Source organism: Oryx dammah, unplaced genomic scaffold (assembly GCF_014754425.2).
Source record: "Oryx dammah isolate SB20612 unplaced genomic scaffold, SCBI_Odam_1.1 HiC_scaffold_18, whole genome shotgun sequence".
NCBI lineage: Eukaryota > Metazoa > Chordata > Mammalia > Artiodactyla > Bovidae > Oryx > Oryx dammah.
The window spans coordinates 69,607,378-69,624,019 of record NW_024070202.1 but is presented as its reverse complement, the minus strand read 5'-3'; the positions used below and the strand labels follow the sequence as shown (position 1 = coordinate 69,624,019).

At 35.1% G+C, this 16,642-nt stretch overlaps 1 protein-coding gene across 1 annotated transcript in view; it reads right to left on the bottom strand.

The window, feature by feature from the left end:
* Positions 1-9,246: 9,246 nt before the first annotated feature.
* Positions 9,247-16,642, bottom strand: part of SKAP2 (src kinase associated phosphoprotein 2) — a 168,684-nt gene continuing 161,288 nt past the window's right edge. Inside the window, exons 12-13 of the mRNA XM_040259740.1 lie at positions 12,049-12,150; positions 9,247-11,704 (exon numbers count right to left, since the gene is read on the bottom strand). Of these exons, the coding sequence (XP_040115674.1) occupies positions 12,058-12,150 (93 nt within the window). The 3' untranslated portion in view covers positions 9,247-11,704; positions 12,049-12,057. The remainder of the gene's footprint in view (positions 11,705-12,048; positions 12,151-16,642) is intronic.

Genomic DNA, 16,642 nt, shown 5'->3' with positions numbered 1-16,642 from the left:
TTCGTGATGTTTGTATTTGGGAACTGAATTCAGAGCAAGAAGAGTTTTTCCCTGATCAATTCCCTACCTCCTCCAAGGGTGCCTTTGTAATGATCTGGGGTTGTTCCCATTTTTTGTTTGGGCTTTTGTGTTTTTTGTAAGCCATATACCTATTTCTTCTCTGCAAACCCCAGAGACCTTTCACAGCAGAGAGGATCAGAGTGAAAGCTGCTGGGGTCTTCCCAAATATCATCTTGCCGCCGGTGATGGTGACGGAGAAAACGGGCACTTGTGCTACTGAGCTCTACTGCTTATGGTGCAGATAATATCACAGTCGACTTCAACAAAGACCTTATCTTCCCTTTGCAGCCTGAAAAGGGGATAGATCCCCTCACTTAGGAAAGACGCAAACATAGCATTATTTTGAAATACAGCCTCACTCATACCCTGCAGCGGGGTTTGCTCCAGCGATGGGGTACTTCAGAGACCAATTTGTTTAGCTGATCACTGTCTCTTTGACGTGGCTGCAAATGTTACCTTTCTTTTTCAATCAAAAACACAGCAGGGGGTGCCATCTGTTTGGCACAGGCCTTAGCTCACTTCCCCGATGCCTTTTTGTGCAGATCATTTTACGTGGCAATTTGCTAAAATCTTTCATTCCTTGGTTTGGCTAAATATAACTTTCCAAAATGGGCTGTTTTCTCCGAATGTCAGCAAGGCTCACAAATGAATGCAGTTTTTCCTGAACAGCCAATATCATATCAAATGGAGCATTTTTCAGATTTTTTTTTAATGAACAAAATACCTCACTGTCATCTCATTGTTTACTTAAAACCGACATGTTTACCGAGGATGGTGAAATCACATTTACTCTACTGAATTTCTTTGTTTGGCTTTTACAGAGGTCTGTTGTCATCAAGGTAAGCATCACAATTTTTAAGATCCTTGAAGAGAACAGGTAAAGCAAATGCATATAAGAGAGTAACCATATTAAACAGTCATTAGGAAACAACCTCTAAGGAAAGTGGTTAACCATTTTCCCCAGCTCAGATGCTGTTCAGAGCAATGAATCCTCCACCCCCACCACCCGCCCCCAATAGGAACAGATGATCAGCACCACCACGCGCTGAAGCCACAGGGATGCGCGTGGATTTCCGAGCGCTTTGTAGAATACAAATGAATGATCCTCATTCTTTTCCTAGCAGAGCATATAGGCCAGACCTCATTAGAATTCAATATCACTCTGCTTTTCTAATGTTAATGTACCAGCTATATAAGAAATACGGGGTGTGGGGGGTGCTTCCACAATTATGTTCAACATGATATCATAATTCTGAAAACTGGACGTAATCTTTGTTAAAGGAAATTATTGCGTTTTACCATTTTATCTTTTGCTTCTAATGTAACTTAAATTCCCATTCTAATAGTGGATTATAAGAAGCCTTAATTCTTTGTGTCTCTCTTAAAGTCACAGTGACTGCCATACTGGCTTTATGGCTTTTTTTTTTAATGCCATGACTAAAGATCAGATTGTGAGGGCTCCAAGGCCATCTCCCTATGAAAGGAAACACAGCACATTACATTAATAAACAACTGTAGGAGTTTTCTTCATCCAGGAATAACTCAGGGCATTAAGGCTTGAGGTCTTTTGTCTAGAGTCTGGCAAGAAGTGTAATGAAAACAAAAACACCAACACATAAAAATACAATTTATGCTCTTTTATCAAGCAAAGAAAAAGTTGGTTAACGTTTGAAAAGGGAGCAGTAATGTAAATTTATTGACAATTTTATTGTAATAATTAGATGTTTACACAGTCTGGACATTGTGGCTAAATCACTTCTAGCATGTTTATTTGCAGGGAGCTGTTTTCTGGGCACTGCAGCAGGTTCATTAAGAAGACATACTGTATTAGGATTCAAGGAAACAACCAGCTCCCATTCTCCCCTTCTCTGTCTTATATTTATTTTTTAAAAATCTACAAATAATGAAGTAAAATACAGAATTCCCTTTATAAGGAAAACAATTTCTCTCATGGCCCTGAAATAGCTTAAAAATAAATCTTGTGTTGAATATCTCACTGCACAGCATTAGACCACCTTTAATGACTGTAACTGGCTTTTAATATCTAGTGTGTACATGGCAATATATTTTTGACTAAGAATAAATTACAGCAGAATATTAGGGAAAAATCTTCCTTCACTCTTCAAAGAAAAAAAACCTCTTGAAAAACAAAATGTTAAAAGTAGTATTTGTTTTAGATGAGAGACTTTTCAATCTGTTTTGAAAGAGAAAAATCTCGTTTAGAGAGAAATATCTCTCTTAAGCAGAAATCTCTCTCAAACCAGATTAATGGATTAAAATTGCACACTTGAATAATTTGACTAAATTTAAAATCTCCACATGGCTCTCTTCCATTAATTTTTTATCCTTCATACTAATCTTTAATGTGTTGCTCTGATATGGTTTTCATATTTCCAAACTGAGCTAAAATGGAAATGACAGATTTTCAGTTATATAAAAATAGCAATGAAGTGCCAGGAAAAATACATTGTGAACAAAATAATCTTTAGAAAAGATATGAAAGGAGAATATTTTTCAAAGCATGATATGGATCCAATAATAGAAGCATATTTGGGGCAATTATATAAATTTTTAAAATTTAAAAACTGTTTAAAAATTAGGGCACTAAATGCTAAGCTATAGTGTGTCTCCAGACTTAGTATACTTCCATTAGAACTAAATCGTAATCAACGTAGAGTATTTATTGCTATAAAACACAGCCTCAGAGGAAGTAAAGGACGGTATGCTTAGAACTCAAAATTCTCTCCTATCTTTTAGGAAGAGGGGAGAAAGTTTTAGGAATGGACTGATCTTTACTTTAATCACAGTTACTACAATGTACCACATTCCTTTACCAAAAGACTATAGTAATGAGAATACATTATGAAAGCAATAATTTTCCAGTAAAGTTTAAGATGGCAAAAGAAACTTCCATTACAGGAAACAAATAATAACAGGTATGTAATATGACTGTTTTTAAGTTAATGGAACTGATTAATGGCTCAAAAGAATCAAGGAATATTACAAAACACTATTTTAAAGAGAAGTGCTAAAAATTAACTCTATACCATAATGACATTATCAAATACACTACTGGAATTATATATAGCATAACATTACAGATGATAATTGCTAGGCTAAATAATGGAATCATCCATGATGCTGTATGATAACAAATATATTTAATAATCTTAAATAAACTCAAACTTACTCTGATATCCATACTTCTAAGTAATTCAAGACATGAGAAATGAATTTTTAAAAAATCAGATCATGAAAGCCATTATTATTTGAAGGAATATGCTCAATTTTTTTAGATAATTTAAATTATTTAAGAGTCCTTTGCATTTTTTATTAGCTTTGCCTAAAGTTATAACATTAAAGCATTAAGGTTACACGTAATGAGGTTTCTGCTTTGCCCTTATTTCTAAGTCCAATATTTTCACAAACTACAAATGAAAATTAGTGCTAAATGACAAGTTAATTCGATCAAACAAAATTGTCTCATTCTTAGATATGCATCTGAAGAAAATATTTAACTACAAAGTATGTACTCACAGGCAAACAATCACAGATAACATCTGGGAGAAAGTTCATAGAGGGAGTGGATATCGGTCTAATGTACAAACATTTTCCTTAAGGTGTCTGTTAAAAAAAATTCTCTGCTAATTCCAACCAACTACACACAATACTTAACCAAAGTCTATTATTCAGATGGATGGTTTTAAACAGCAAAAGTTCATTTTAAAAATTCACAGACAGAAGTAACATCTCTGCTATTGAAATCTCCAGTAAAGAAAATAACCGTAGAGAGTTTGGAAATCAATCGATGGCTTGATTCAAAAATGTATTTAATATTATAGAGGAATTTAATCCCAAATTCCTCTAGGATATCTGACATTAATGCTCACTAGAAAATAACAAAACCAACAGCTCACTAACATTACTCCAAGCAGCATTATATCTATTACTGAGCATTAAAAAAAAAACCTTTTTTCCCTTGCTTGCGTTTGGTATGAGGGAGAAATTTTTATTTCCACCAATTGTTGCATATCTGTTCTCATATCCTCCAATGCAGAAAAGCCATCTTTACACTGTTTTGGGGTTTTTAAGGCACCTTCAAATATAATCTCACTTAAGCATAACCATACCCTGAGGTAGACAGAACAAAGCTGCTGGTATTTTGCAGGCGAGGAAATGTATTCTAGGGCACAATGCATTCGAGAACTGAAACTAGAAACTTTGCTTGACTTCAATTCCAGTGGTCTTCTACTACCCACTCTCAGTTGACCACCACTGGTAAAGCCCTGTTCCTGACTAAAGGTAAAGGGTACTATTATATCCCTATCTCCTAAAGGGATAGGGATATAATTTCTCCTAAAGGGATAGAATATATATAATTCCAGAATTATATTTACCATGATTGGCAGCAACTCTGTGAATATGCTCACATTACTCATGCACATCTCTTTGGTTCCCCTCGCAATTCAGTAGCTATAAGCATTTCAGAAAATTTCAAAAAATGAATCTTTTCATCTGAACTAGGATTGAAACCCTTGCACCTGCCTTCCCATCTGCACATTAAAAGATATGAGAAAGGATGCCAGTTTGCTTCCCAGGTAGTCTCCTACGTTCAGACGTAACAAAGTCAGAGAATATTTTATGTCTTGGGACACTGGTAGTGATCGAACCTGCTAAGAATCACACAAGGAGGAGGCTACCTGGGGCTATTCCTTTCCTGAGTTTATGTCCTGTCTGTTTCTCTTAGGCTGAGAGTCTGCCTGGGAAAGACTGTGTCGAAGTCTATGCTTAAAATGCCCCTAGCACACTGTTGGCACTTAAATGTAATTATTCAAAATGGAATCATTTAATTAGATAGGAAGAGAAATAGCAAGGCTTGAGACAATAATAAAGAATAAGCAAATACGCTGACCGACTGAAGCAAAGCAACAGATACATACCAACGCACACTCACAAAATAGTTACATTTCAGCTTTTCAATTCAAGGTGCACATAACGGGATAAACATACGGTTATATGCCTTGCTTTTGCTGGGTTCATAGAAAACAGAGGCCACGACTGATATCCATAACTTCATAGAGGGATAAGAATTACCTGTCTCATGCCTCATATGACTTGGGAAAGCCGAGGGAGGAGGAAAGTGGTGGAAGACAATGGAAGCAGGAAGCGATGGAGACTCCACAGGACACAGATGCTTGAACAGGGAATTAGGGATGAGTCGTGTATCCATCTAGATGGGACAGGTTACTTTACACCAGCAAAATCTACTTGGTGGGGGACCAGGTCAATGTGAAGTCATTTACTCCCTGTCCTTTAGAAGCATGGTATTTTGGGTACCAAGCATGGAAATATTTCAGAATACTCTATAGAGTCAAATACACCTTGGAAATTGACTCTCAGTGCACCCTCTTCTTTTGGGCTATAAAACGGCCAATACCTCAGGGTGTACTTTAGATAATGAGAAGGTCCAATCTTATCTTCCTCTGGCTAAATTCCAGAGCCTTTAATGAATGCTAGCTCTTATCTTCTGCCCGCCCACTCCCAGCATCCAACTACTGAGGTATAAAGACTTAAAAGTTTTTTGTTGTTCACAAAAGGGCACCATGGTAGATGCCTAAGTGATGAGACTTCATACTCAGGAGCCAGATATTCCAATAAAAGTTCTCCTTAAATAAATTCACATCTCAACAAGTAAAAAATGTCTTAGGTCAGACACTGCCAGCATCTCAGTTACAAAAGTACTTAAGTTTTATAATGAAGTTTGCTTACTGATTGTAAAGGGCTGAACAATTTAATATTTTTTAAACTGGTTTTTAGAAAAACGTATCTATTTAAACACCACCCCACAAAAAGCAACCTACTGAAAACTTTGAGACAGAAGCTGCCAGCTTTGAAGTCTTCTCCAAGGCTTCCTTGCCTGCTCAGTGTCCTTGGGCTTAACTTGAGGAGATGGAAAGAATAGAAAAGATTGTTCAAAAAGGGCCTCTTTGGCATTGTGTCCTCTCTCAGCTCTCTGCTGCCTTGACTTTGTTTTCTAGACTGGAGGCTCACAGACAGAAATGTTTCAGCATTAACATTTCTTCTCCATTGTGGACTAACTGCTCTGGATTCAACAGTCACCACGGTCTGCTTGACAACTACAGAAGATAAATTCTGGCTGTCCAATTCTTGAACTATTCTTTTCATGCTCCAGACTATTTTATAAGAATGGTGCCATCATCAGTGGTCAATAGGTTTTAATGAGTGCCTACTATATGCAAAGATTAGAATTCAGTATTTCATCTGAAGTCACTGCAGTATTGGGAAGCAGAAGGGCACTAAATTCAAGTGAGGGAGGCTGGGTAACTTGTTAGCCCTGGACCTTGGGACAAATTGCTTAACCTCAGTTTTCTAATCAGGAAAATGGGAATGAACAACAGAATTTGCCTTCTAGGGTTTTTAGAAGGACTGAATGAAAAGGACACAGCATAACAAGTAGTAAACACTCAGTTCATATTAGTTGTTGCTATTACTATCTTAAATTATTTTCATCATTTTGACATGACAATGAAAGAACACAAGGTTTTCTAAGTGGACTCCTAAGGGAGCTGGGGAGGGGGAGGCAATGAATAGGAATCTGCTTATTTGTTGGAATTTTCTCTTCCTCTAAAGCAGTCACGTTTAATTGGCATACATTGGTAGCATTAATTTTCTCCTTTGAGAGTACCTGTGTAACACTTTCCTCAAACAAGAGCTAAATTGCTGTTCAAGCCTCAAAACGGCACCTGCTTTAACTCCAGCAGGAGTGATGTTTTTATATTACAAAGCTGAGGTCAATAAACAGAAAACACAAGTGCTGTTCTGTATTACCTCTCTGAGTAATGGATAATAAAAAATAGAGTGAAAATGGAAGAGAAACCTAAGGAAACACTTTCCAAGGAAAGAAAACACACTTACCAGATGAGCTTTGGGGCAATTTCTATTTTCACATCTTTGCACATATTCACAAGATTTTTGACTGCTCAACTTTCAGCCCCTTTCCCAACCTTACAGACCTAAGCTGAGCGCTGGTACGACTACAGCAACTCTCTGCACTTACGGTTCCTTTCATCTCAGGACTCAGAGCACTCAAGTTAACATAACCATACAACTTAAAAGAAATAGGAAATCAAAGTTTTTTAAAAAGACAAAAATTGAATTATGGTTGGACCTGGCAACAACTGGGAAACTTTCCACTTTCAGAAATTCCTTTTTGATTCATCCAAGGCAACAGCTAGAATGCTTCCAAGATCAGAAGGCTTCTCTGATACTGCCCAAGTGGATGCGGGGCAGCAGTAATGTGGGGAGTATAACTAGATCACTTGCCCCACGCTGCCCATGCTGTCTGTAACTTCTCTGAAAGAATGAAAACGCTGAACCTAGGAAAGGAACGGAGGAAACACCTCAAAACTGGCTGCCACGTTCAACTTTCCTGTTATTTACCATCTCGCTCAATTCTGTTACCAACAATCTAATCCAATTCACTTATTGATGGTATAATGAAGACAATGAAATTGCTTTCAAAGAATCAGTACAGGGGACTGTTTTGTTTTGTTTTTTACTAAAAGAACGCTGTCAGTCAGAAAGCAGATGAACTAAATGATAAAAGAATTTTTCTCCACCAGGTATAGAGAAGTCAAGCTCTTTTCTTCTTAAATCTCAGATACTGTGGGATGGCACACCAGTTAATTAATAAACATTTACTGGATACACACCATATACTCTGAAGTACCATGCCAGCAATAAATCATGTTTCTGATCAAGCAATGATAGAGCAGATTCTGCTAAGGAAAACAAGAAAAAGCCCCTGGAAAGTAATGTTAATGAAATGTCATTGCAGGTTACAAAATTACAAATAGTTGTGTAAATATTTATTTCATCATAAGCAAAATGTTACATTATCAGAGGTCCTAACAAATATTCTCGAAGAATGCAACTACAAGGCAGTGGATGACAATGTTGGCTAAAACTGAGGATGTCCAGAAAGTGCTTGTTCCCAATCCAGAGGATCAACTGGTTAAGCTATGCATTTGAAGGTAGGTTATGTTTGTAGAGAGATAATTTAATAATATATACCACTTATTTCTTTGAACTTCAGAATACTCAGGATTTTTCAAACTAAGCCATTTTAACAAATGTTTTTATGTTATATATCGATTACATTCCTTCAAGTTCTGAGTGAACCTATGTTTTTCTATGATATGGTCATATTTTAATCTTCACCACCTCTTTCTTTACCATATGGATTGCTCTTCAATATTCTTGAGTCTACTGAACAAGAGAACTAAAAGTGACCTCTATACAGTTTGTGTCTGTAATTTTGTTCAATGACTGAAATATAAATAACTGATTTATCTGAAATGTAGAAGTACTTGGCATGATTCAAAAATTCTTAACAGTGCTTTACTCAGTCTCACTGATGAAGTTTAAGATTTTAAACTACATGTATGTTAGGGTAAGTTTTCTTATAGTGGCTGAACTACAAATCTGGATCTTTAATATATAACATATATAACTCAGCTCCGGGTTCTGTTTTTAATCATGACCCTGGCTGGGGGTAGGAACCAGACTCTATGAAGTAAGTAGCAACAGCTTACACTGAAGAAATCATAGGAAAAGTGGAATCATAAGAACTACAAGAGTTTTGTCTAGAAGTATTTTAGAAACAACTGAATGGAATCTCTAAGACTATATTCAATACTAATAGAAAAAAAACCTCCCTATACAGAGATTTCACCTACAGATGGTTGAAAAGTGATTTTCTATGATCCCATAATACTTTATATAATTATCTGTAATTAAATTAGCACAAGATAAAAATAATCTACTTAAAATAATATATTCAAAACAATTGCTAGGCGAAACAACATTCTTTTTCATAAAAGGAACTGTCATATATAACCAAGTGGCAAAAACAGAATAGAGTGAGCTGTGGTTAAATGTAAATCCTATAGCAATGAAGTCATTTGTATTATCCTTACTTCTTTGAATAAATTCAGATGACAGTCCTATTTCATTTCTTCATTCAGTTTGGAGGCCAGATGGCATTAGAATCATTTACTTCACCTTGTTGTGCTTAATTACTACAATCAACACACTATTTTCCAAATTAATCATAACAAAGTAATTTCATTAGTAACACAGCAGGCTGTTGAATTATTAGCATCATAACAGTTTGCAAACAATTAAACTTTATTTGAACCTTAAAAATTTGCAGAGTGGAACATTATTGTAAGATCTAATGGCAATAGAGTACAAATTCAGTACAGAGCAAATAATCAAGCAAAATGCTATGTAAAATATGACTTACAATCACCTTTGAAAAAAATTAGCTCTCTAAATGTTCATAGAAAAACAAATAAAAGCTAAGCAAACATAATGGGAACATAGCAATTAGCATATTTTCTAACAAGTAATGTTGTTTAAATTCACATTAATGATATTATGATGATCTTGGAAAGTGTGTGATATATTGTCAAGGGTGTAAAGAAAACTTTCTCCCTCCTATGTCACAAATGATTTCACCAGATGAATATAAAGGAGTCATGAGTTGAAAGTAATGATTGTTCTTCCTGTCATCCCAATTACAATTTTTTTTGTTTCTTTTCTTATCTCCCACCTATATGCAAGTAAAAAGGAACAAAGGGCAGAGGAGCTCTGGACACAAGTAACACTTTTTTTTTCTGTATTGTCACCATTCACAGAGACTCTGGCATCAGTTGGCAAAGGACTCCCTCTCCTGGATTAACTGTAAAAGGAGGCAATAATCTTCTAAATACATTACATTTGGAGTAAGTCTGTGCCAGAGTGGGGGAGGGGTTTCCAAGTGGGTTCCTATGCAATGAAAAGCTGCTGCCATCTACTGGCCCAGGACTAAAATCTTCACTTGGATCAGAAGCACAAAAAGTAGACCTTACAAGGAAGTCTACATTTACAGTGGAACCCACAATTGCTTTCACTTTTCAATCTCTCAGGTCTTGAAAACCAATCCACTACATTCATCATCAATTGTCTCACTTTTGCCAAGACGATTTCAATCTATTCCAGTGGCTCTATATTAGAACAAGATTAACAAGTCCACAAATGAATTTGTGAAGGCTTTAACTTGACAATGTCTAATTTAAATAAACTAGAATTTACCTACAATCTCCCAAATTAATAGATATCTTTTTATATGTGAAATCAGATAATCACGTGGAGGGGATAATCACATGGGTTAGGGAGGGGATAACAGTGAAATATTAACTCTGAAATATTACTTGTAGATAATTTTTATAAATAATAGAGGTTTTCAAATATTATCAACTCATTTGCATGTTCAGAATCTTTATTTTCAAAGATCTGAAAAGTTCCATAAAAGTAGTATCTTCTAATCAATGATTCATTATTAGCAGACTATATTTACTCCAAATAATTATCCAATCAGTAGTATATTTTGATATATATACATCATACTGATACCTTGTAGACATTTAAAATACCTTTGATTTCAACCATACATAAAAAAGTAAGAATATAACTCCACAAACCGTGCTCTGGAGTAAATGTACACCTCCTGTGTCAGACTGACATCAACCTTCCACTCACCTGTTGGTACATGTTTCCTCCATGATTTCCACACCCTCCTCTCTGAGCCTTCCTTCTCTTCTCATTGCTTTGAGAAGTTCAGAGTTGTACTTCTCAAGTCTGTAGCAGTAGTTTTGTTGTAGGACTTTAATAGCATAGTAAGGATCGGGCAGGGTAAAAGTACTCGGTTATGCCTTCTGATTTTGAGAATACATTGAGATTCTTTATGCCATTTTATTTGTGGCAGAATGAGGCCTCTCATAAATTTTTTGTTTTATTAAATCTAAAGAAAACTACAGTAGAAAATGTTGGCAAGCCCATTATATAACCAGAGTATTTATTACTGGTAAAGGGGTTTGTACAAACCATGGTTCTGGTCTGCACATGTGCTGCAGAAGGTGATAGCAACTATCATTTGCAATTCTACCATTTTTCTTTCTCATGGCTATATTTAACATAAAGTAAACTTGCCAATCAGTAAAAATTCTTTCATGAAAACATGTTACTACTACTATGTGAAAAATAAATACTAAGATGAATCATCTACAAAGTTTTAACAAAGCTACATTCTTTAGATAGCATTTATCAAAAACTTGTGAGATATATTCTATCAAATTTTCTTGAAATTATATTTTACATTCTGAAAACATTGATATCCAGTACTAAGAGAAATTACAACTCATACTAGTAGTAGCAATGACTATGTGATACATACAAAACAGTGCTGAATTCCTCACCTAAATCACATGAGTAAATAAAAACTATTGATTTATTTCTTTGCAAAATAGCAACAGGTATAACTTTACTGTTTACTTCTAATTTACATTAATAGTCTTCATTTAATTTCACATCAGAGGAATATTACAATGAATGCATAAAACAACAAAGACAAATGATGCTCAACAAAACAAAGAAAGGTTATGAACAGCCATTCGTGCTTTTACAATGATTCTCAATCCAACAGATTTGCAGACTAACAGAGGAATCTTCCTTTTTTGCGAGCAGAAAGAGAAAGCTGCATTTTAATTTTTCTCTTCAGACAAAATGTTGATTTCCCTGCCTAGAAAAAAAATTACATGTTTAGCCAAGGAAAGAAAATGAATGTTTACTCAATATTTTGTCAATTCAGCTCCTCAGAAAGACGGTAAGAGTGGTATTTTACTAAAGAGGAGGAGGTTGTGAAAACAGCTGGTTATTAACAAAGGGACTTTCTCTAAGTAATCTATTTCCAAAGTAAATTCTATGAAGTTATTTTAAAATTTTGTAAAACAAGATAATGATTTGGGAGTATAATCTTTGTGTTATCAGAAAACTACAAAGACTTTTAAAAAAGCAAAGACTCATAACGCAGAGACCAAGAGAACATATGAGCTATTACAGAATATTGGATTAAAATGTACTTACCCAGGACTCTCAAATATCATACATCTCCATTATGTAGGCTTTCGGCACCAAGCCAATGGCTCCCTTCATTTCTCCTACCCACCAGCCATATCTATTGTATTCCTAATTGAAAACAATATGCAATATTAACCTTTAGACTGGTGTAAGTACAATGTCATTTGTACGCAACTTCTTAGAAATGTTATTTCTTTTTATAAAGTTATAAGAGCTTTAGCTGCAAATTGAAACATTTTAATCTTTTTTGTTTCCGGACACTTTAAAAATGCTGTTAGGCAAAGATTTAAATTAACATATAAGACAAAGCCTGTTTATTTCCTGGTGTAGAATAGAAATGGTCACTTAGGATAGGAACCTGGTAAATGAAACTACATAAGAAGTCGGCTCTCTGGGCCCCTTTCCCTTCTCTCTCCCCATATCTGTCTGTCTGTCTGTCTCTCTCTCTCTCTCTCTCACACACACACACACACACACACAGCCTGGGGGACACCTTTTTATATGCAAACCACAGTGTTAGAGGCTCCAGGATCACTGCCAGGATCCTTGGGAAACTGTCTTTGCCTTCAAGGAGCTTATCATCTGGCAAGGACAGCCTTTTTTTTTCCCTTTCACAATAAATGACTTAATTTCTACTTAAACTCATACGACCAAAAATGATTCAGAATGTAGAGGTATGCTCTTTCTCAGGAAAATGTAATATATCAGTGTAGCCATTTTAAACAGATAAATTATAGAATTAGGAAACACTAATAAGATATCCCCAAACCGGCTTTCCAACAGAATTCACAAAAGGGCTCCTTTTCAGAAGCTTCCTAAAGGCATTTATTGTTCCTCTGATTGATCACAAACTGCATTAGGTAAAGGATGAGTAGAAGGAATTTAAAGGTGGCATTAGATTCACCCTTATGGGGAGGATCAATAGGAAATAAAAGTATCTCAAGTTATAACGGCAAAATATTAATCCAGCTGTAAAAAAGAGTGACTGATGAGTCACTTTTGTGTTTATTTTGCTTGTGAGCTGAACCTGGGCCTCGTTTTCTTCCCTTTGCTCCACTGAAGACACACCACTGGCTCCAGGCATTGTGAAAACTGTACCTAATGTTCATTTGTCTGCCAGATTGACTAATGTATTTTTATCTCAAATTTATTTATGTTTAGTGAGATACAAACAAAGTAAAATGAATTACAAGTTTCAAGAATAATATCTTCCAAAAGCAATACTCTGAAAAAGCACCATAGGACCCAAATTTAATTTTTCATAGAAGATAAATTTTTAAAATCAATCCCCAAAGTAATTCAATAGGCTATGATTTCCAACATCTGAGTCATAGATAAATGTGCATATGCATATCAAGTTATATGTGGGGAGGGAATGTTAATACCCAGGATAGACTTAATGTTTGTATTGATGACTAACTATTGTATTGTATTGATGACTAACTATGCTATTGACCATCAGAAAGGAAAATCATACAATTCTTCCATACAAATGCAGAAATTCCTAGGTGTGTACTGATATGTAGTCTATCAATAAAGAGTTTATAGGATTAAAATCCATAAATACTTTTAAAACAATGGGGTGTATCAGAATTAGTTTTTTTCTGTAACAATAAGATGGAAGGAAAAAGCTGGAGAGAGGGAGGGACGACCTGATTCTAATGAGGGCACAGTTCTGGTTTCTGAAACAGTAGACTCAAGATTTTAAGTTCAAAAGTTTCATGATAGTATGAATTTAGTTGACAAAATTCTCTAAACAATGAAAATAGTTTGAAGCCCAGAACTCAATGATGATGACTATAATCTGTGCAGAATATATTTATCAGAAGAAAATACCAGCTTACTGAAAGCTATGATTAGCAACCATTATAGCAACCATTATATCCTAATAGGTACCTAATAAAACTGCCCTTTTCAATTTTTAAGGCAATGAATACAATTAGAGCCTAACGCTTAACAAAACAAATGTATTTCACCTTGCAGAGGCCAGAGGCCTACAGTGTAAGATTTCAAAATGAATACTTAACAGAGTAAGTCTAAGTGTGAAAGCTCTTATCCAGTGCCCATCTAAGTTTTTTCCAACTGATTACTGGAAAGTGTAAAGGAACTAGGCCCCCAAAGGGTAGAAACAGAAATAGAATACATTTAGTGAGACGATATAGTATGACTCAATCCTGCCTTCAGAGAATAACCTGCAATCTGGATTTCAATGTTTAGATTCAAGTTATAAACCAGAAAATTCATATTACTTTATAATATTCTACTTTGAATTATAATCTGTACTCTCAATTAAGTATGTATTATTGTTCTCAAAAAGCTCACTCACATTCAAATTTAAGAAATTGACTTCCAACAAATCACTTCAACAAAGGACTTCACACATGAGAGAATTTTACATGACAGTAACTGAGAAGATTCATTAAATAGAGTATGGTAGTAAACATCAGAGGAGTTTATTCAGCTGTAAACACATCCCTTAAAAGTCACATTCTAGGAAAAATATAAGTTTTAGCCTAAAATAATCCTAAATGCTTCACTTAATTAATTTAAAATAACTGAAAAGCCTATGAAATACACACCCTATAGAAGTACTCTAAAATATCACAGGTTTAAATCAGAAGAGAGTAAAAATAAAAAACCAGAATGTTTATTACTCTACATTTGTAAAGAATTCCATATAGTACTCCTGTGTGGAATTAAGAGGTAAGATAAAATATAGTGCGGTAAAAATCTAGTAGGCAAATTTATGGATTTACACTGCAGCCATTAGAGTATGTCGGTGAGACTGCAAACACAGAAGCTTTTACTTTTATCATTACTATCCTCCGTATGAGCCTCCTGAGCAACATGAATCCCAATTAAACCATTTGCAGCCTATAAATTGGAATGAAGATGCTTCTTGGAGTATGGTATCCTAAACTTCAGCCTGCAGATTCAATAGCACACATGATTTCCTTGGGAGGAAGAAAATATGCCTTCCTCTGCCTTCCCTGTTTGCTGCCCCCAAACAAATGTGATTATGAATGATATATTACTTACAGTGGAAAATAATACAATACATACAATGTTGTCTCGCTGTCCACATACTAACTGAAGTACTGGTTTAAAAGTCACAGGTGGGTCATGAAAAAATAAAATAAAACCGCCCTCAAACCTCATCTTGTTAATAAACAAAAAATAGACAAAAATCATACCAGGCTGCCATCTAAATCTCTGAAAGGTTAGGGAGCATCATGTCATCTTGATGGCACACGAACGAGATCTCAGGTACAAGAAGGTCTGCCATCTGGTATCCTTCACCCTCTGCGGCTCTTAACATCAACTGAAATGCTAACATAGGCAAGTGACTGTACTTCAGAAGGACTGATAAAATAATGAAGAGTCCTTTAATCTACAGGAAACCATTCTAGTCAATTTATAAGAAATATTGCATCCCTTTGTAGGACGTGTAATTATTTTCTATTAATCATGTGCTATAAAGCTACATTATGCGGTTATTCTGTTATCACTAGAAAGAGGCCTGCAGTCAGCTTCTGACAATGTTAGGTAATTACTAACACAAAGCTTCTTTCTCCTCCCACGGTAATGCTATCAAGATCCAGAGGTGTAGTGATGCTTAGTGTATAAAAATAGTACTCAAAAGAAATTCAATATCTGTAAAATGGATGGCTTCAAGGCAAAAATGTAATGTGGCAGTCACAGAAGCAAAAGCACCAAATTTGCCCAATAATTCGAGAAAATAATGAGAAAGCAACACTGAACAGTTGTGATCCAATGCCTCCATTTTCAGTTTTTCCATCATTAAAAGAGTTTTTATTTTGTAGTTAAAATTTTATGCCTCAAATAATCATTATTAGGCAATAAATTAAGGTGATTATGTAAAAAGGTAGGAAAAAAAGAACTAGTTTTGATAAAAAACAAAGAGACTTTATCCAACACAATAGCAAAGGTATGTCCGTGTTTAATCATTAACTACATCTTCTCTCTCTGCTGGTGTTTTATTTTACACTTAAATAAGAACCCCCCTTGCCCCAATAAGACCCCAGCATTTCCTTAAATCCTTTTCAGCACCATGATTCTCATTTCTCAAGCATGCTAATCCACTTTCTACAAACCATATGGTAAAAGAATGCTGCCTTAACAGAAACTTGGAACATTAATAAGATTTTGTGATGTACCACCCCTTTCAGAAAGGAGTTACCAATCTGTCTGAAAGCAACAGGTGTTAGAAAGGTTAAAAGACTATACTCCTTTCTCCAAACATATATCTGTGCTTAAAAGCATACCAGTCTTATGCAGAAATAAAGGTAATTTTACTCACAAAATATAAACTACACTGAGTTTCAGAATGAGTGGACTTTACCATTGTTGTTCCAACTATTCACTGTGACTTTCGATTTTTCAAATTGTTTGTGAACACTGTGGTATCGTGAAAACTAGATAACTATTTAAAATATGGAAATATTTTTCTTCAAGGCTACCTCTGAAATCTCTTCCTTTTTACTGTTTCCAATTAGAAACTCTATAAGAATCATTTCTGGTACATCCATCATTTCAAAAGTTCTTTTAAAATGCACAACAGGCACTTGACAACCTTGAC